Source organism: Myotis nattereri (genome assembly GCF_964212035.1).
Source record: "Myotis nattereri genome assembly, chromosome: 8".
Taxonomy (NCBI): Eukaryota; Metazoa; Chordata; class Mammalia; order Chiroptera; family Vespertilionidae; genus Myotis; species Myotis nattereri.
The window spans coordinates 51,777,489-51,800,187 of NC_138083.1; the positions used below are offsets into that span (position 1 = coordinate 51,777,489).

A 22,699-nucleotide genomic window follows, 5' to 3' on the forward strand; every position below is an offset into this window, starting at 1 on the left:
CCACTATTCTCAAAACTGCCTGGTACTGGCACAAGAACAGACTTATAGATCAATGGAATAGAATAGAGAGCCCAGAAATCAGCCCCAACCAATACGCTCAATTAATATTTGACAAAGGAGGCAAGAACATACAATGGAGTCAAGATAGTCTCTTCAATAAATGGTGTTGGGAAAATTGGACAGATACATGCAAGAAAATGAAACTAGACCACCAACTTACACCATTCACAAAAATAAACTCAAAATGGATAAAGGACTTAAATATATGACGGGAAACCATACAAATACTAGAAAAATCCAAAGGCAACAAAATCTCAGACATATGCCGAAGCAATTTCTTCACCGATACAGCTCCTAGGGCATTGGAAACTAAAGAGAAAATAAACAAATGGGACTACATCAAAATAAAAAGCTTCTGCACAGCAAAAGAAACCATCAAAAAACAACAAGAAAACCCACTGTGTGGGAAAACATATTTGCCAATGTCATATCTGATAAGGGCCTAATCTCCAAAATTTATAGGGAACTCATACAACTTAACAAAAGGAAGATAAACAATCCAATCAAAAAATGGGCAAAGGATCTAAATAGACACCTTTCAAAAGAGGACATTCAGAAAGCCAAGAGACATATGAAAACATGCTCAAAGTCACTAATCATCCGAGAGATGCAAATCAAAACAACAATGAGGTACCATCTCACACCTGTCAGACTGGCTATCATCAACAAATCAACAAACGACAAGTGCTGGAGAGGATGTGGAGAAAAAGGAACACTTGTGCACTGCTGGTGGGAATGCAGACTGGTACAGCCACTATGGAAGACAGTATAAAAATGGAACTCCCATTTGACCCTGTGATACCACTTCTAGGAATATATCCCAGGAAACCAGAAACACCAGTCAGAAAGGATATATGCACCCCTATGTTCATAGCAGCACAATTCACCATAGCTAAGATCTGGAAACAGCCTAAGTGCCCATCTGTAAATGAATGGATTAGAAAACCGTGGTACATCTACACGATGGAATACTATGCTGCTGTAAAAAAGAAGGAGCTCTTACCATTTGCAACAGCATGGATGGAACTGGAGAGCATTATGCTAAGTGAAATAAGCCAGTCAATGAAGGAAAAATACCACATGATCTCACTCATTTCTGGATAATAAAGACCATTATAAACTTATGAACAAAAATAGATGCAGAGGCAGAGCTGCCTCGAACAGACTGTCAAACTACAGCAGGAAGGCCGGGGAGGGTGGGAGGGCAGGAGGGGGGTGGGTAAGAGATCAACCAAAGGACTTGTATGCATGCATATAAGCATAACCAATGGACATAAGACACTGGGGGGGGGGGGGGTAGGGGAGGCCAGGGGATTTTCATGGGCGGGGGGAAAAAAAAACGGAGACATATGTAATACTTTTTGTAATACTTTAAGCAATAAATAAATAAATAAATAAATACGGAGTATATAATAAACCTTCAAAAAAAAAAGATATTGCTACAACATATGTCTGCAATTTTGCTGCCTATGGAGTCTTGGGGGAGGAGGGGGAGGAAGGGGAGGAGGAGGGGGAGGAGGAGTTTTTTTTCAAAAAACTTTATGTTATATAAAAGTTCAAACATATACAAAAGTAGAGAGGATGTTATGTATAATGCATAAAAGCACAGATAATATAAACCTTCACTCATTTTCAACAATTATTAAAACAGCCAATTTTTTTTCTTCTTTATCACCACCCTTATCTCCCATGGAATCATTCTAAAGCAATTTCCAGTTATATAATTTCATCCATAAATATATATTTCAATTTATATGTCTGAGTCATAGATCTTACAAATATTACCAAAGCAATATTCCTGTCTATAAAATAATTAGTCCAACTAAATATACAGTTGGTATGCAAATTTCTGTTTCATAGTTTTTTATCATTTGTTTATTCAAATAAAGGTTGAAATAAGGCCCATATCTTTCACCTTTTATGTGAATGGAAATGGACTATTTAGTACTTGGGTGTTTGGTGATGTGAGCATAATTAAAAACTTCAACTATCTTTCATTCTGCATTGTTAAAGCGGTTACTGAAGCCAGAGGCTGTAAGTTCAATAGTAGAGATATTCAGAACATGAGGCAGTGACCCATGCTTTTCAGAATGAAAAACAGTTGGCTTTTCCCTTATTTAAATAGCTAAGAAAGGCTAGTGAATATCTAGCCTTTTTCCCTATGTGAATGTACCAAGTAGGATAAAGAGCTTTTCTATAATCTTCAAAGGTTTGTCTTAATAATTCCAATGACTATTCAGACTATAAATGTTAAGTTTAGGACATTAAATTTGTTGGCATGTTCGTTTGAGAAGACTGTATTTTGTTCACTTACTATTGTAAACTAAAGGAGGCTGATTTTGTCATAGGAGGCTGATCTTGCTCACTAACCTTGTGATAATCACTTACAATGATCTCACAACTGTGATTATATATAACCAAACAATATGTAAGGATTGAGCACTTTCTTACTGAGATAGGAGGATATCTGAAAACACTCCTCTTTGCTAAAATTTATTTTGCAATAAAATATTACTTTTCTACTGTAAATCAAACATTAAGCAAAATACAAAATCTCATTCTTTCACAACATAACTGCTGGAACCTGGTAAAATGTAAAGTTGAAAAGTACCAAATCTTCTCTTAGGAAAAACTTTGACATTCCACCCATGTGTTTTCTTCATCTCCCGGAATTTACATTGGAGTCTACCAGGTTTCAGTGTTTGGACTTCTTTTCCATCCACACTCACTCTCTTGGAGTTCTGATCTGGACTCATCATTTTAAATACCATCTATCACATACAGATCTTTCCTCCCGAACGAATCCCCTTCATGTCCGAATGAATCTCCACAAGTCCAAAACCGAAACTCCTCCTGATCTCCATCCCAAACTTGTCTCCCCCCACGCCACCCCAGTCTTCCTCTTAATGGCAACCCCATCCTTTCAAGTCCTTAGTACAAATACCTTGGAGTCCTCCTTGACTCCTCTCTCTCAGACCCCACGTCAATCCATACCCAAGGCCTATTAGATGTAACTTCAAAGTACCTTTTTATCCCATGCCATCTCACTGCCTCTATGCCAATCTCCTGATCCAACCCGCATCATCTCCCTCCTGGATAAATGGTACTACCTCCTAACTGCTCTCCTTCCTGTCCTTCTGTACCCTTTAGTCTATGCTCAGCACAGCAGCCCGGGTGCACCTCTTACAATGTAACACGTCTTAGCAGGCCTGATACTGTTTGTCTGTTTTAACTTCTCTGGCCTCAAGTCACTATTTATCTTTCCAGCTCCACCGCAGCCAACTCCCTTGGGTCCTTGTCCTTGCTATGCCTCTCTTGCAATGTTCTCCCCTGATACCAGCACGGTCTTCCCCTCCCACCTCTTTCACGTCCTACGTGCCACCTTGCTCAGGAGGCCTCTTGACGTCTGTTAACAGCCTCTCCCAACACTCCCTGGCTCCCTATCCCATCAGCATCTACCATATTAATATTTTGCTTATTTATTTGCCCCCCGACCCCCCAGTACAATGTAAGCCCCACGAGGGCAGGGAATGTTGTTTGCTTAATGCTCCATCACTACCTCCTAGAAGAGCTCCCGGAACACAGGAGGCACTTAGTAATATTTGTGCCGCACTTGCCCCAGGATTCCCCGTCACGCTGCGCCGCAGGATGTCCTAGTCATGGACAGTTCAGCCTCCGCAGGTCTTTCCGGGGGACGCTAAGTGTGGACTTGTGTATCTGAGGCCCGACTGCCCTCCAGCGTAGGCAGCGCGGGGCTTCGTGCCTGCGGTTCCCCGGCGGCCCTACTGCAAGGATGCAGCTTTCCTCTCCCTCCAGGACAAGGACGGCAAGGGCCTCCCGGCCCGACCCACTGGGCCAACCCCAGCTCTTCTCTCAGGGAACCACAGGGGCAGCCTGGCAGGTGTTGAAGGGGAAGCAAGGGCGTGTGGGTGACTGTGGAAGCGGACAGGGTGTGGTGAATTATCGAGCATGCCCGGAGCACGTGGTGTGCGGGGCTTGCCCAGAGCGATGGGCATGCTGGGATTGCAGGGCGGCCTGGAGTGGTGGCGCGCAGGGCATGCTGGGATTGCAGGGCGGCCTGGAGTGGTGGCGCGCAGGGCATGCTGGGAGTGGAGCCCAGAGCGCTGTGAGGCAGTGGGCGAACTGCACGCGCGGTGTCCCCACAGAGGTGAGGACAGACGAGGAACATATGCCGAGGGAGCCGAAGAAGGAGCAAGGGAGGCCGTTGCAGGTCCTGCCCCACACCCTGCGGCTTCTTCCCCGCAGAGGCCCACACATCAGCCGCGGGAGGCGGGAGGTGGGAGGCGGGAGGCGGGAGGCGGGAGGCGGAGGCGGGAGGCGGGAGGCGTCAGCTTGGAAGGCGTTGCTTTTCGTTTTCAGAAGCGTTTTGCGGGCTCGGCTGACTGCTGTTAGGAGCAGACGGAGTAGGGAAGGGGCTCGGCCATGGGACAGGACGCCCACCCGTGTGTGGTGGGGAAACGGTGTGGAAACGCCAGGTGTAGCTGAGGGGCGGGAGAAACATTCCTCCCCGAAGGCCCGCAGCCCTTTTCTGTCATTAAGAGCGTGAGGCGCAGAGAGGAAAGAAACGAGCCTGTGGGATTTCCTGCCCCCGTTTTCCCAGCAGGCCCCGCGGAGGCGGAAGTAAAGGAGGCTCCAGACTCCAGGTGGGCCGGAAGTCGCTTAGACTTACGTTCAGTGGCCGCAGAAAGTTAGGTTCTGTCTGGGTTCGAAGTCCTCAGGTGTAGAACTTGGTGGGCAGCTGTTCCGGAGCCAGGTGTTAGCGCTTCATCCACGTGTTTATCAGGCGACGGCCCAGGTTTTGAGCCTCATCGTGTGCTTGTACAATCTAAGAAAATGGTAAGGTGATTCTAAATGATGAAAGTAAATAAATTCTGGCCTACTTCTGAAGAGGTCAGAGTTGTTTACATGCAATTTTCTGATCAGTCTTTGAGGATTGACAAGGGGAGGGCCCCTCAAAGGAATTTCCTGCTAACTCTGCTACAAGGTATTTATTGGGAAAATGAATAGAAAGTAATTTGAGTGGAAATGTGTTTTAGGAATGAAAGTGACATCGCAGATTTCCCCCCACAATGATGTGACCCATTTTCTTTAAAATACACAGACTTGTGCCTCTGGACCCAAGCCATAATCAGTTCTGTGGTCTGTGCTGCACCTCATTCATTATCGACGCCTTTACCAAAACGCTTCACAGGAAGTGAACTTCAGGCAAAATTGTGAAGTAGGTTGTGTTTGCAGTCGTTTGTACTTCATGTTGTATTAACTTTTCACAACAGTAAGCATTTACATAGAAGAGAGTGGAAAAGCAGAGAGGACATAATATTTTTATTTTCAACGTCAGAAATCATTAGGTCATGAACACCTTGTGTGAATTTGTTAAAGGTTCTAAGAGTACTTGCACTTTTTAAAGAACCAAGTGATCTCTAACGATGAAAACGTTAAGCACAGTGGTTCTTGAGTGAAAAGCAACCCGAAGTCTTGCTCAAATGGCACCATACAGGCATTTGGTTACGGAGACTGGACGTAAGGCTAGTCACACTTGCAGATTCCCAGGCTGTATGTGTTACTTTTCTTATTAAAGAGAGAAAATATGTTGATGTCAAAAAAGTTTGAAGTGCTACAATCTCAGTTTTTTCCCCCTGGTGTACTTGTGCACATTAGAGAAGTTGAACTTAAAATCCAGTTTTTCTTTAACACATAAGATAGACTTTAAAGGTATACTCTGTGAATTATGAACTGTAAAATGTGTCCCAAATACACATTTTACAACCAGATAATTAATGGAAAAGGAAACTAGATAATTTAGGAATTCAGTAAACATATTCTTTCATATAAAATGATGAAAATATATTCCTTAACTTTGAGGTACTTTACAGAGATAATCTAAAACAGAAAACTTTGCTATATATTTTTATTTCTAAAACAATTATTATTTTCATAGGAAAGATCAAAATGAAAGTTAAGAATAGCCAGGAACTAGATTAGGGTTCTATTTCCAATCAGGGCACATGCCTGAGTTTCAGGCTCAATCCCTAGTAGGGGGAGTATAGGAGGCAGCCAATCAATGATTCTCTTTCATCATTCTCTCATAAACAATGGGGAGAAGAAAAATTTTGTGAATAAGAGAAAAATGAAGGAAACCCCAAGTGTCTTTCTTATTTCTGATCTCTAGCAATCTTAGAAGTGTTTGATGTTTCTGTCTCTCTCCCTTACTCTCTGAAATCAATACAAAATATGTTTTTTTTAAAAACAACAAACATATTCCAAACAATTCTAGATTATCATTAGAGAACCTTAAAGGTAACATGTCAGTGGCATTTAACTGCTAAAGTTTTTTATTTGTTTTTATTATCTTACTAGAGGCCCACTCACGAAATTCGTGCAATGGAATAGGCCCTCGCAGTCCTGGCTTCGTCCAGAAGGTCATCCGGATGGTCATTGTGCTGTTCGGCCATCCAGTCTAATTAGCATATTATGCTTTTATTATATAGATTTCAACACAGTATCAAAGAATTCTGTTGCATTGGTATAGTTTACTACCTTTTTATTGCTGTTTGTTTGTCTGTTTGATTTTAAAGGCCTGATTGCCGAAGCATTTAGCCAACAGGAAAATATGAATGATTCTAGGCAGCAGTCACTGTTCTTCATCACACTTCCAGATTTGCAGAAACTCTGTGCCGTCAAGATAATATTGCATAATGGGGTGGCAGATACCGAGATTAGAAGTACACAAATTAAGATGTGCAGGTAAGAATATATTTATAACTAAACTTTTTGAGACCTGTGAGAGCTGTTTTAGAAGTATCTTCTTTAAAGCAAAGTACTCAGTTTGTGTATGTAATTTTAAAATAAAATTTTGTTTGAGCCAGGTATATAGGATTACATTTAAAATACTTGAGATAGAATATCTCACTGTTTATAGACATTGGTGAAATAAATCAGGTTCCTCAAAACTTAGAGGTAGTAATAAATACTGAATACCTTCTGTTTATGAGGCACTTTAAGAGATACTGTAAACATTTTAAGTTAATATAATTTCTTAATATTCAGGTCAATATAAGAGTATTTCTGAAGAATATTTCTCCAACAACTATTTTGAAATGTCTAACCCAATATAGTCTTTGGAAAGCAGCTAAGTTGAAGCCTCAAGTCTAACTCCCTGATTACTGAGGACCCACCGCGTGCTAGTCCTTTCAATTGTTTGAGGCACTCAAAAAAAGACTCAGCATACATGACAGGATTCCCTCTGTAACTGAATTTCTTGGGGAGGAACAAACACTTCTAAAATTGCTAGGGGTCAGAAATAAGAAAGACACTTGGGGTGTCCTCCATTTTTCTCCTATTAACAAAACTTGTCTTCTCCCTATTGTATATATTCCCACCCAAGTGCATCTAGGAGCCTGTACCCTTCCTGCTAGTATGTAGTTTGATACCTGCTGAGCAGTTATCTGTGACCCATTTGGGGAACAAATAGGTAGAAAACTGTCTGCAAGATTTTCTCACATTTGCTCTCAAATGGAATGAGGCCATGCCCATAGAGTGGGATGTTTTTACTCCTCCTCCCAGTAACTGAGAAATTCAGACAAAGGCAGGCCTTGTAAAAGCAAGTACCTGCTGTACCCAGGTTCTGACATCAAAGATGAGACTGGGTTTGTCTCATCTTACTTTTTGAGATAACCCCTCCCCAACACACACTCACTCATGGTTTTTTAAATTGGTTTCCTAGATGATTAGTAATTTGGAAAATTATATTTTCAACTCTTCCTTTTTGTGTTTTCCCACCTTTTCCTTGACCTTTGAAAACAAAATTATTGATAATTTCTGTAGCAATTTTTTAAAAAAAATGTATTTTATTGATTTTTTACAGAGAGGAAGGGAGAGGGATAGAGAGTTAGAAACATTGATGAGAGAGAAACATCGATCAGCCGCCTCCTGCACACCTCCTACTGAAGATGTGCCCGCAACCAAGGTATATGCCCTTGACCAGAAACGAACCTGGGACCTTTCAGTCTGCAGGCCAACGCTCTATCCACTGAGCCAAACCAGTTAGGGCCAGTTGTGGCAATTTTTGTTTTAAGTTTATTTGGTTGTTAACTGCTAAACTAAAATCACTAATGTCATCTGACTTGGACAAAATTTTCATTTTTGCAGGAAAAGAATCTAGTTCTAACGTTGAAGTAGTTGATAAATTCACTGATAGTTGAGTCCTTAGACTGTTGCCCCTGTTCCCCCAACCACAACTTAAAAAACAAAGGAAAATGGAAGAAACGGAAGTTAAAAAAGAGCTGGATTCTTCAGTGTTAAGACTTCTTTAAGTCTACACTTAGGATAGAAATGGGGTTTTAAAAGAGGAATTCATATTCACAGGTGAAAGAGGTTAAGAAACTCAGATGCAGGGACAAGTTTACAAATTAATATCAATATCTGTAACTTAAAATTCCCTTAATTCAAGTCTTGGCTGAGTGCCTACAGTATTCAAGGTAATACTAAGTGTGGGGAGAGATACAGAAATCTATAACATAATCTTTGCCTGGAAGAGACTTAAACTCCTAATTGGAGCTAAGTGATTTTAAAATGTTCTGTTAAAGGAAAAAACAGACAGTGGGCAAGTCTACTTCAAAATGAATAATTTTATCTCCACAGGCAGTTGCTGTTTTTGCACCAGGATATTCTTGTATCACCTGTGCCTGGAATATTTAGCCAAATTTGGGTGGTGATGGCGGTTAGTATTTTAACATTTTATAAAGTATTCTTACTAATTATTTGGGGCAATATTGATAAACAGTAATTCAGGTACTAATTATAGCTCAAATTGAAGATGGTTTATGAAGACTAATTATAGTGTTTTGAAGTTTGAAGCATAGCAGACTTTAACATTGATATACCTGACATTCAAAATCTATTTTTGTGGTTCTAATTTCATATTTAGTTTTTTGTGTCATAAATGTTAAGATGAAGACTATGAATGATGATTAATATGTTACTGCAGCATTTTTAATGATATAATCCTTTTCTCATATTTTATTCTTTAGAATTACACTTAATATAAAGGAAGAAGTTTCTCATTCCATCAAATCTCCAATTGTTTTTAAATAATTTAGATCAACATTTTTTTTTCATTTGGAAAATTACCAAAAAAAATTTACACTTAGTAAAATTAGAACAAGAAACATTTCTCTGTGCTATATATAACTAGGAATTATAATGAAGGGTCAGAATTCTGTATAAAAATCATACCATCCTAAGATTTTTGTCAAATATCTTTCTGGAAATCCTCTTATTCTGAGATTTTAAGTTCCCAGAATTTATTGAAATCAACATTTATTAACAGTGCTGATAAACCATACAAAATTATCAGTTCTTCTCCTTCTAGGTTATATTGTTATATGTTCATTTTTTCCCCCTCTCATCCTTAATATCGTTTTTAAGAAAGACAAGCTGTTGGTAAACAACTAGACATTCATACCTCTTAATTGTGTGGTTTTTTTCTACCTGGAAATTTTATGGAATAAGGAAAAGATTGTTCTTTAGCATTCTAGTAAATTCAAATATTTAATCTTAGAAGAGCCACCTAAAAATGTTTTTGCTTTATTGCAAATATATTACATGATATAAAAAAATTTACAGCATTATTTAAAAAGGAATTATTATGCATACTATTTTAAAGCTTGCCTTTCATTTTCCCTTTAACAGCCTCTCCTTGATACTGTTCTGTCAACACATGTATCTTTCTCAATTTTAAGGCTGTGAAATATTTCATTGTATGGCTATAAAATAATTTATGTATATCTGAGTTTCTAATTTTGTGCTATTACTAACAGTGCTTCAGAAAGCATCACTGAAATTATATAATTTTCGTTTGGTAGTTTCTATTCTATAGATTAAATTCTTAGAAGTGGGATGGCAGCCCATTTTAACTATAATCTAGATACTGCAAAATTGCTATCTGAAGAGTTCTTCTAGATTACATTTTTAACAAATGATGTATGAAAAAACCCATAGTTCCACATCTTCACAAATACTGGAGATGCTCAACCTTTATACACCTGCCAATCTTTTAGCTTACAAGTAATATCTTCTTTTTATTTGTATTTCTTTCATTGGTGAGTTGAAGCACCTTGGCCTTTTGAACTTTCTCTGATCTTCCACTATGTCCATTTTCCTTCTTAAGATATAACTTACTGTATATTATGATAGATGTTAAATATTTATTGGCCTCTTTCTTCATGTGGTTTCTGGTTCATGTCACCCCCAGAAAGGCTTTCCTCATTTTGAGAATGTATCCACAGATTCTATTTCAGGGAGAGATTGGTCATCACTTGCTTTTCCAAGGCATAAAAGCTATCAGGATGATGGCCTGATTCTGTGCTCTCTGCTGTGTAACATTTAAAGTCTTTTATGTATTGCTTTATTTAATATATGTTAAGTCATCTTTATAAATGTGGATTTTTGTTATAGATACCATTTTATAAAGCTGGAAAACTTAATGCCTATATTGAAAAATATGGAGCTAAGGTACGTGTTTTTTTAAAGATAATAATTTCAGATGCTGTTTATATTGATTTTGTATTCAACTTATTTTAAAAGCCAACAAAAATTGGAGTGTCTTTCTCATAATTTGTTGATATGCATGTGAAAGAGCTGAACAATTTTTTTCTCAAGCAATTAATTTGTGCACAGTTAGTAGAGACAGAGGGGAAGAGGATTATTTTTTTGTTGAGTACTTTCTTGCAGGCATTTTACATGGCATAATCTTATTTAGCATATATAACTTCTAAGAACTGAATATTCCCATTTTAAAGATGAAGAAAATGAAACCCAGAGAAACAAAAATATTATAAGCAGAGGCACAAAACAATATAAGTTGTATTCTACATAGTAGTGAATTTCTGGATCTTAGCAAGGAAAATATAAATACATGGGTTGAGCACCTCTTGTGTCTCAGTTACTCAGACCATGGAGACTTGGCTAGAGCTCACTTCATGTCTCTGCATGTTTCTCAGAGGCATACTGTATTCTGGATTATTCCAGCAGGCTGATCAACTGGGGTTTGGGATAATGAGGTTTCTGGTCAACTCCAAGATTAGATACTTTCTTTAGGTTCTAGGAGGATTATAACGTCTTAACAATACCCGAAGGTGCTTTTCAACTCCATAAGAAATCTCTGAAGAACCCGAAAGCTGGTTTCAACTCAGTCACAATCTATGGGAAAGCTGTATTCTTTAATCTTTTGGCTAAGACAAATCTGAACTATGAGAACCATATTTACGGTATATCATTTACCTAGAACTAGAAACTAGGTCTTCAGGGGTCCCTACAAAACTCTGTCCTTTATTGTGGAAAATGTCTCACGGTTTTGTGGGGACTTCTTTGCTGTCTTACTGTCACACTCTTGGGGAATTTAATACTTTTATTAATATATTGACTTAAAGGTAAACTGTGTTGTTTTTTGACAAATGTGTTACAAAAATAATAGATACAATACGATTTTAGAAATGAATAATAAGGATCAAAACAGTTATTTTTAGCACAAGAATATATAGCATTTCAGTATTGATTTAGTAAAAGAATATTTATACCAACTATCATCATTTTATATAAATATATCTTAAGATTATAAGAAAAAAAGGGAAAATTAATAAACACATCTCCCATAGTCCTTATACACTAATAAAAAAACACTTTGTGATGAATTTTCTTCTAGTCTTGTAATTTATACCTTTGACTTTATCACTGCAAGTTGTCCAATATCAAAATATTTAAAATCTTTTTGTTTATACTCTTATCCTTTTTCCATGAATCCCAATTCCTCATTGTTACTAAGTAAACTTACTTAGGCCCCTTCACCAGATTTCCAGATCCCAGATGCCTCAATATTCATGAGCTTTCTTCCAGCCTGACTTTCCTCCCCTCTTGGGCCTTTGTGATTTTGCTCAACTTTTCTTTTTATGGATACTTTCTGCATAATAGTAATTAATTATAGTCAGCAGATATTTATTGAACATCTAGCATATTCTGAGCACTCTACCTGTTTCTGGAATTAAAGCTGTGAGCCACATAAACTCCCTGCTCAGAAATCTTATAGTAGGAAAAAACTTCCTCCTTTTTAAGTTTTTGGAGTTTGTGTAGAATTTTTGTTATTCCTACTATAAATGTTTGGTAAAATTCACCAATACAGTTATCTGGTCCTAGAGCAGTGATGGCGAACCTATGACACGCGAACTCATTTTTTTGGTTGATTTTTCTTTGTTAAATGGCATTTAAATATATAAAATAAATATCAAAAATATAAGTCTTTGTTTTACTATGGTTGCAAATATCAAAAAATTTCTATATGTAGCACGGCACCAGAGTTAAGTTAGGGTTTTTCAAAATACTGACACGCCGAGCTGAAAAGGTTTGCCATCGCTGGCCTAGAGTTTTCCTTAATAGAAGGTTTAAAACTATAATTTCAATTTCTTTAATAGATAATCGAGTATTTAAGTTGTCTGTTTCAAGGAATATGTCCATTTCATCTAAGTTGTCACTTTTATTGCCATAAACTTACATATAATATTTCCTCCTTATTTTCCTTTGCTATAGAGTCTGTAGTGATGTCACCTCTCTCATTCTATATATGATAATATGTGTTTTTAATTTTTTTTCTCCCTGACCAGTCTTGCTAAAGGCTTAACAATCTTATTGATCTCAAAGAACATCTTTTGGTTTTATTGATTTTTCTCCATTGTTTTACTCTTTTGCTTTTCATTGATTTTTCATTATGGTCTTTATATTTTCTTATGCTTATTTTGGGTTTAGTTTGCTCTTTTCCTAGTTTCTTATGGTGGAAGCTGAATACACTGATTTGCGAACTTTTTCTTTCCCAATATAGACACATTTATTTGCTATAAATGTCCTTGTAAGCATGTTTTGTTTTTATTTTCCTCAGTTCAAAATACTTTCTAATTCCCCTTTGATTTCTTCTTTGATCTATGGATAGATTAGAAGTTTGTTATGTAGTTTCCACATATTTGGGGATTTTCCAGGGATCTTTCTGTTACTGCTTTCTAATTTAGTTGTGACTAGAGACCACATTTTGTATAATTGAATTTTTTAGAATTTATTGAGACATGATCATTGGGTCATGTTAGTTGACAGTGTTAAGGTACTATATTCTCACTTATTTTCTCTCTACCTACTGTATCAGTTACTGAGAAAATGTGGTAAAGAATTTGCCCCCGACTATAGCTGAAGTGATCAATAATACCATCTCTGCCCTGGAAGGTATCCAGGTCACCAGTCAAGATGTTTATGAATGATAGAATTGGCCCAGACTTCCTCCTTGCATGTCACAGCTGAATGTGAGCTGGTATATCCTGCTGTATCTAGGTTAAGACCTTGGGCCAAGGGGAAGGCAACACAGAATCAAGGAGAAAGCCATTTGGCTTTGTAAGGTAGATCCTGATAGTTACGGGATTTGTTCAGCTGCTTGGGTCCTGGACCCTAGGGGCATGTGTGAAGTCAACGCTGCAGGTTGGAGTCCTGTTGATAGTAGCCTTAATTAAATGATCTGTGAGACAGTTGAACAGATTTGGTCCTGTTCTTCACCAACAGATTAATTATTTACATACTGAGAGAATTTACCCGAAGCCAAAAATAGTATGAAAACGTGGGTGGATAAAATTGGGAGACAGTTCTCCTTGGCGCTAACACTTTTTTGCATGTCTTGGTAGTAGAGGCAGTGGCAGCATTTTCTTCTGAACTGTATTTGCACAGATGTTTGTAGAGCAAACAGCCTTGATTCTGTCCCCAGCCCTGGTCTCAGAGTCTATTCTCTGTACAGAGTCTGTTCTCTGTACAGCTCTCTCATCACCAACTCTTTGCCCCCAAAGCTTGCCTTCCCTTTTCATCCTGGACTCTCAACTCTGGCTCTGCAACCCAGAGAGTCTACTGGCTCCTCCAGGCCTGCCCTCCATGCACAAAGCCTGGAAACCCTCTTCGGTCAATATGTTGGGGTGATCATAGGTTCCTGTCTCTGAGGAACTGCTTTTGTTTGTTGCTTGATATCCAATGTCCTGTAAACCATTGTTTCATAGAACCTGCCCCATTTTGTACTTTGTCTCAAGTGGAAGGATAAATCTTCATCCTATTATTCCCCTTGATCAGAAGTTCTAATTTTTAAAAATTCTCTACAAGGAAAGATTCTTACATGGTACCCATGTAAGTATTTTATTGCTTTCTGGTGTTGAACTAGAGTGAACAATTATGAAAAATGTTACAATGTAGTTCTGGTCTGGTTTCTTCTGTGTATAGCAGAATGCAAAGTAAAGTGTAAGGTTGTAACACAGAGGCCCTAAAAGTTTAGGTTCCTTGGGCCAGGATAAGCAGGTGGAATTGGGCTCTTATTATAGCATGGCAGTAGTTGTAATTTCGGAATGGAAATGGTTGAACACTTCTTTAACTTTAAAACTAGATGTGATTGTGGTGACTAGAACTATCATCCAGAATAGCCCAGTTTGTTAGGTGGTGATTTAAAGACAGACATGTTCTGCTAGCTTATAGGGACATACTGATTGGTGTAATTTGCTTATATTTTATCCTTTGATCTTTTTAGGTAGAGGCACCACGAAGAGTAATTCCTGTAATTCTTCAAAACTGCCTTTCATATTCACTCATGGCCAGACTTGCTCCAGCCTGGAATAAAACTGGCCATCTCTTGGTGCAAGGTAATGCCATGTTTTTCAGCACTGTAGCTTTCTGACTACATTACTTCTACTATGTGCATATGTTTTTAATTTCAGTATATATTTAGGGAATAGTTTTTAAAACATAGCCCCAACCAAGCATTCTCAAGCAAGTCCACAACAACATAAATGTCATCTCTTTACTTTAGGATTATATCCAAAGCCTGCTGATGTTTCTTTAAACAAAATGTGTTTTTTAACAAAGGAAAAGAAAATATGTTTATTATATAATACTTGATGTTTAGAAATAAATATAACTGAGGAGCCTTACTAAAATGAACAGAATTTATCAATATTTCTGGAACCAAAAGGCTATTCTGAGTTTTGTGTTGAGGTCTGATCTTTTCTAAGCATTTTATATTAGTTAATAAATATTTGAGGGTATAATTGGGTATTTCTGTCCTTTTAATTGAAGAGATACTTTTTGAGTTATTATATTTTTTCTCTGAGCTGACATCAGATATTCTTTTGTATAAAACTGCATTTTAAAGCATTTTCTGTAGCTTTGATAATTTCACATGAAAAGGTTGTATTTATCAAGCATGATTTATAGATTATAATAATATGGCATATTCTATCAATTTTTTAAGGAAGAGAATTTCTTTCTCAGATGGGAAAGCAAAATGCTGTTGGTAAGTAAAAATGTATCAGTCAATAGATAAAAACATTAATCTAGTCAACAGTTAAGCTGCTACAAATTGTTGAGTTGTACTCTTGGTGATTAGGTTATATTGGAGTTTAATCAGCTGTTATAATCACAATGTCACCTGGGAAAATAACTCTGGTTCAAAATATATAGCCAGCCTTATTGAGAAAAATTCACTTATCTTTATTGGAATAAAAGCTATGTTTTTTACTTCTCTACTTAAAGAAAATTATGACTATAAAGGATTTAATTCTTACAGGAATTTATAATGTGTAGCTTCCAGAATTATATCATAAGAAATTCTTCAGTATTGTTGCAAGTAAAAGCTTTATTTCTTAAGGAAACATGATTCTTTTTCTCCTTGAAGTCTGAAAAGACACAGATGATCTAAAATAACAGTTTATGATATAGTTTAATTCTTTCAATGATATGTGTGGCTATTTGCAGTTAGACAAATTCCTAAGCAGTAGTCCAGATATAGCATATAGGTGGAAATCCTAAGCCCAGGTAGACATTACTAATCAATCCACAGCTCTTGGATCTCATCTGCCCTCCTTGCACTAGTTTTATATTTAAGTTGAACAGTGGTAGTCATTATACTCTAGCTATGGACAAATAGGTTCGCTCCTAAATTTAGTTTAATCCCTAAACACTATCAGGAGACTACAGCTATCAGAGATTAAAGATAACAGTTTAGGAGAGCAAAATTCTTTACTTCTGTGTTAGAAGTTTTTCTTTTCGTTTACTGAATGTAATATTCTACAGCAAAACTGACAAATTGGAAGGTTATAGCTCATTGGATTTTCACAGACTAAATTTACCCTTATAACCAGTTATCAAATCAAGAAACAGAAAATTTACCAATACCTCACAAGCTTCCTCCTGCTTTCTTCCAGGTATTACCCCTTCCCAAGATAATCAGTATCTGACTTGTAAAGTACTTTTTTTTTTTAATTAAATCTTTATTGTTCAGATTATTACATTTGTTCCTCTTTTTTCCCCCCCCCCATAACTCCCCTACTCCCAGTTCCCGCCCCACCCTCCGCCCTCACTCCCCACCCACTGTCCTAATCCATAGGTGCACGATTTTTGTCCAGTCTCTTCCTGCATCTCCCACACCCCTTTCCCCCCGAAGAATAGTCAGTCCATCCCCTTTCTATGTCCCTGATTCTATTATAATCAACAGTTCATTCTGTTCATCAGATTATTTATTCACTTGAATCTTAGATTCACTTGTTGATAGATGCATATTTGTTGTTCATAATTTGTATCTTTACCTTTTTCTTCCTCTTCCTCTTCTTAAAGGATACCTTTCAGCATTTCATATAATCCTGGTTTGGTGGTGATGAACTCCTTTAGCTTTTCCTTATCTGTGAAGCACTTTATCTGACCTTCAATTCTGAATGATAGCTTTGCTGGATAAAGTAATCTTGGTTGTAGGTTCTTGGCATTCATCACTTTGAATATTTCTTGCCACTCCCTTCTGGCCTGCAAAGTTTCTGTTGAGAAATCAGCTGACAGTTGTATGGGTATTCCCTTGTAGGTAACTGAGTTTCTTTCTCTTGCTGTTTTTAAGATTCTCTCTTTATCTTTTGCTCTTGGCATTTTAATTATGATTTGTCTTGGTGTGGTCCTCTTTGGATTCCTTTTGTTTGGGGTTCTCCGCGCTTCTTGGACCTGTAAGTCCATTTCTTTCCCCAGGTGGGGGAAGTTTTCTGTCATTATTTCTTCAAATAGGTTTTCAATATCTTGCTCTCTCTCATCTTCTGGCACCCCTATAGTTCTGATGTTGGTACGCTTGAAGCTGTCCCAGAGGCTCCTTACGCTATCCTCGCATTTTTGGATTCTTTTTTCATTTTGCTTTTCCGGTTGGGTGTTTTTAGCTTCTTCGCATTTCAAATCATTGACTTGATTCTTGCGCTCCTCTGGTCTGCTGTCAGGAGTCTGTATAATATTCGTTATTTCAGTCCGTGTATGCTTAATTTCTAGGTGGTTCCCCAATATAACATCGAGGGTCTCATTAGTTTTCTTGTAGATCTCATTAAGTTTATCGGCGGCTTCTAAACAGTTCTTGAGAGACCTTAAAAGTGTGGTTCTGAACTCTAGATCTTCCATTGACAATTTTGTCCTGTTTCTTTGTCTCCGCATTTTGTTATGCTTCCTTGGTGCACCCCCTAGTGGTCTTTGTTCGCAGTCTTATAAACCTTGATTGTTGTAGCTAATACCAGGGAGGGTTTGACCTCCAGGCCAAGTGGCTGTGAGAATCAGCTGTTTCTGCAGTGAGAGAACTTCTGTCCTCTAGGGAGGTGCTAATCTAGCCTTTGCCTGAGGCTATCCGGCAAATGCCTCTGTGCAGGGCTTGGGCAGGGCGGGTTGCACAGGATCAACAGGGTGGGCCGGAGAGAGCAGTTATGGCGGCTCTCAGTCCTGTCCCCAGGGGCTCTGCCTCTCTGAGTCCCAGCAACCGCTGCAAACCTCGGAGAGAAAGCTGCATTCGCTCTGACCGAAGCCAGACAGTCCCGCTTCTCCCGTTTGAGTCTGGGTCCCTAAAGACTCGCCTGTATCTGGAGCTCAGAGTCTGCGACTCCCTCCCGATTGAAAACGCCAACCGCGCCCTCCGCCGCCAGCCCGCTCTGCGCGCGCACTCCGCACCTCAGAATTTGACTTCAGCACTGCGCCTCCTCTGAGTGTCCGTATGCGTTTCTCTTTCCTCCTAGTTGTAGGACCTCCACTCAGCCAGCGTTCCTGTGGTTCTGGGTGATGTCCCTTCCGTTTTCTGGTTTCACTTTTGAAGTAGTTGTTCAAAGCAGCAAACTCCGGTGTTAACCTATGCCGCCATCTTGGTTCTCCTCGCTTCGTAAAGTACTTTTAATTTTGAAAAACCAAGGTAGAAGCCTTGGGCTCTATAAGATCCAGAGTATATCTGCCAGAATACTTGAGGGCATTCGTTAGTGAACGACTACTGAAGTCAGAATCATGGCCTGGTACCACCTGATTTAAGAAGACAGTGTCCATTTTTACATATAATAGATACCAGACTTGTAAAAGATACTTGTTGAGTTTCCCTCTCAACTGTGAGATATCTCATTTTTCTTATTGCCACCCTGCCCTGTGACATCTCCCAACACATACACACCCACATATCCACGTTGCTTCATTCAGCCTTTGTCTTCTTGTAGATGTCCCATCTGCGACTGTCCGATATAATATGTTGATTGACTTTTACCATGTGCGAGAAAAAAGCCATTTTGAGTTTCTAACTTGAAAAATTAAGTTAAAGTAATTTCTTTTGTTACTAAAATACTTAATTTGATAGGATGGAGTAATAATTCCAGAAAGTTGATAATTAAATATTTTATTTTCAGCATTAGACATCAATGTAACCGAAACTCAAGTTTGTCTAAGTATAGAAGCTTATACAATCAGACTGCCACCACCTGAGGTACCACATATTTTGATTTCCATAATTAACTTTATTTACTATGTACTTATTATTATTATTACTAGCATACCAGTAGGTTTTAATTTTTAACAATAAGAGTGATAAGATTTTTTATTTTCAAAATCCACATTAAATTCTTAGTATATTGATATTATTCTAAATCTGGTTACCCAAAGAAAATATTGTCAGTTCAACACAGATCCAATCTTATTATTCCCTTGCTCAAAAATCTTTTTAATGGCATTCAAGACTCCCCACAACCCTGTCCTACCTCAGTGCCCACTTCTTGCCTCTTCTTACAACTTCAAATATTAAAAGCACTGTTTCAGCCCATAGTAAATGTAATATTCCCCCATTGGCATTCTGGTAGCTTGTGTGTGTGTGCCTACTTTTTACACGTAACACTTTTTGCCTTCTTAGTTGAAGGATATGTCTTTTATTTTGCTATTTTCATAGCACCCAGTATAGAACCTTACTAATGCTAACTCAATAAGTGTGATTTGCCTTTTCTTGTGCCAGTGGTTCTTAACAGAGACAGGTGAAGGGGGAAATGAGTGCTTTTGTTCCTCAAATAAGACATTTTGTAATGTCTTGAGACAATTTTGGTTATCACAAAGGGGAAGCGGTGTGTTGCTACTGACATTTAGTGGATAGAAGCCAGAGATACTGCTAAATATTCTACAGTGCACAGCGCACAAGACACAACCCCACAGCTGCCACCACAAGGAGTTATCCAGCCTAAAGTGTCAAGAGTGTCCGGGCTGAGAAACCCCAGGCATGGGATAGATGACTGCCTTTGCTTGGAGCACCCCAGTTGGTTACACATGCTGCTAATCCTTTAAGAGCCAGCTCAAATGCTTCTCCATTCACTTTTCTGTTCAACTTTTTTATTACGAAGAACAAATCAAAGAGGTATAGGGTCTACTTTCTGATTGTCAAGAATTATGTGAGCCAGTAGGGAAGCTGACTTACATAAAAATAAATAACTGGAATGGCCTGCATGGTGTTAATATCTTGTACTGATGAGGAACCTTCACAAGCCTCCAAACCGAGTGTGATCTCCACCCTCTTTTAAACCTTCACGCCATTTTACACCATGCTCACATACTTACTTGTATTTCTAGAGTTATACTCCTCATATATTCCCTATAAGCTTCTTGAGGACTAATTATTGTACCTTATCTACCCTTAGGTTTCTTACAGACGATACTTCTGTTTTAATTATCTGAGATTTGAACCAATTAGAGATTGACAAAGAAGAGAGACCAATATACCACCTTTATGAATAGGATGAGAATGTAACTTATCCAAAATGGACACTTTTGAGAGTGAAAGGGACACTTGCCTAATCGGATATAGTCCAACATGTATCAACTACGATATGTTAAAAATAAAATCAGATTAATTAAAAATGGGTGGTTAAGAGTTTATGGTACATAAAAGAACAATTCGTGAACCAGGAGTCTTAAAGCCAAAAGTGGAATGAAGCTCAGAGGTGTGTTGTTCAAGGACAGTTTGCATAGAAAATTTGTTACACCATTTTGGAAAACAGTTTAAGTTTCACTTATGGTTTCTTGAGGCATTTACAAAAAATAATCTAAGTTAAATTTTGCTTGCATTGCAGGATAAGGTAGATTAGGTTTTGCTTATGTGCCTTAATTGGTTTTGTCTGCGTAAAGAATTTTCAGGTTTGGTCTCCATTTTATTTAGTTTAACAGACATGTGGTCACACTATTTATTACTGAAGAAGAGAAGAAGCTATTGGGGAATGTGGCCTCTCTGAACCTAGAATTAGGTAGATTGACCCACCCATGAATGGCAGTGATGGAAATCCACAGGCTGCCTTGGGAGATCAGGCACCAGTCCCAGAATGACAGAGAGAATGCACAACACCATGTTTGCCAGCAGGCCAGCTCCCAAGAGGAAGAGGAAAGAGTTGTCCTAGTTTTAAGTCACCTCATCTGCACTAGAAAGGAATGAATGAGGGGCACAGCGACATCAGCGTAGCAGAGCTTTTTTCAACATGGGAGCAAACAAGAAATCAGAAGATGCTCTTTTCTTTTCTACTCAACACTATACACTCAATACCTACTTGTTTAGTTCATTTAAATTAAGTTCCTAAATTATAATTTGTCATCATTGCCTCTAAATCTCACCTTTCTTACACTTTTGATAGGGCATTTTCACAACCTGACTATAACAACTCATACGTATCTATAAAACAGTACAGAATAGGAGTTTTCATTTGGGAGTTAAGAGGGAAAGTAGTAAAGCTCTAGCTATACTGTATAGAGAAGAGACAGGGTGAGCTGAAACATCACATCATGGAACGTGGTTGGAACAATGTAACTGAAGCCTTTAAAATTACTTGATAACACTGTGTGAATATGTGTGTATGTGTCTAACAAATACAGTATGTGTCTTTTGTTTGTCAAATGTTTTTGAGGACTTATGGATTAAAATCTTATTTCTATTGAAAGCTAAAAGAATTTGATATTTCTCAAAGCATTATTAAGGACTTTGATACTCACAAGAATGGTGTCATTGAGGGCCATTCAATTTTAAGCAACTGGTGCTACGTTTTGCCAAGGTGAGATTTTAATTTCTAGTAACTAGGGGAGGTTCAAATATACCATTTTTTTCTAATTTTGCTTCAACATTGAGATATGCAAAAGTATAAACCATTTTGTGGACTTTTGAAACTGAATTATAACTTTAAAAACATATTGACGCAATATTGTCAGATTTACAGAAACTGTCAACTTCCTCTATCAGATTATGAAAATAAATTTATACATTAAATGTATAATATACATTTATTATACATATTTATTAGATCTATTTTTATGTAAATTTCTAGGTCTCATGAGATTACAAGTATCATAATCTTAAAACTTTATTAACTCATAATGATTCATTATCATTTGATATGAGCTAAATTTTAAGTTTATACTATATTCAGTAAAATATGGCTTGTTATTAATGTAAATAGGACTCTTGGGATGAAATTTTAACTTGCTTTACAAAAGAAGAACTTTAGCAAGCATATGCATAATAATTTAATCATTCAGGAAAGGATACAGATTAGATGGGAAACATAGATTTGACTCTAATTCATTCAACTCTTAAACTTTTTTCTAAAGTATAACAGTTACCAGGAATACCTAAATATTAGTCATTATTTTGTCTTTATAACTGGCACATTGTTTGCATCAATTCAATTATTAACAATTCTAGTTGTTAAGATTTAATACAGTATGTGTTTGGAACTAGGAACAAATGATTAGTTTATTACTTATGTGTAGATAATTGTTAAATTGTTTTTAATCCTTTCTAAGTATCATAGTTAACATATCTAAGCACTGGCTCATGATATTTTACCAAACTCTTATTTTTCATAGTATGAAAATGGGGAAGATATTAAGTATTCTTCATACCACACCTCCTGACTGTCCTTTTCACTCATATAAAGATTTCCAGATGCACTGGGACGACCTGGTAAGGAATAAAAATATATATTATGTAGGAAGTTACTTGATTTTACTTCTTATAATTTAAACTAACTTTAGCTGTCTCTCAAGAGAATTTCAGCTTTGTTCTTAATTTTTAGTATGGCTACAAACTTCCAGAAGATGGTGGAAATATTAAAATATACTGCAACATCTACTTCAAAATGATAGGAGAAAGGATCTTTACATATCCTTTACACACCACCCTTAATGGATGCTCTCTGCCCACCTTGTGACCCAGTCTCTCTCCTGCCCTGATATCATCATTTTCAACCTTCCCTGTCTAAATGTAACTACTTTC

At 37.7% G+C, this 22,699-nt stretch overlaps 1 protein-coding gene across 1 annotated transcript; it reads left to right on the top strand.

Moving 5' to 3' along the window:
• Positions 1 to 6,661: 6,661 nt before the first annotated feature.
• Positions 6,662 to 22,634, top strand: LOC308522936 (uncharacterized protein C18orf63; the record flags this gene model as incomplete). The annotated part of the gene is made up of 9 exons (XM_081096551.1): positions 6,662 to 6,825; positions 8,722 to 8,800; positions 10,537 to 10,593; positions 14,672 to 14,783; positions 15,392 to 15,433; positions 18,813 to 18,889; positions 21,370 to 21,479; positions 22,291 to 22,387; positions 22,500 to 22,634. The coding sequence occupies exons 1-9, from the start codon at positions 6,692 to 6,694 to the stop codon at positions 22,632 to 22,634; spliced, it is 843 nt and encodes a 280-aa protein (XP_080952677.1). The 5' UTR covers positions 6,662 to 6,691.
• Positions 22,635 to 22,699: the final 65 nt, after the last annotated feature.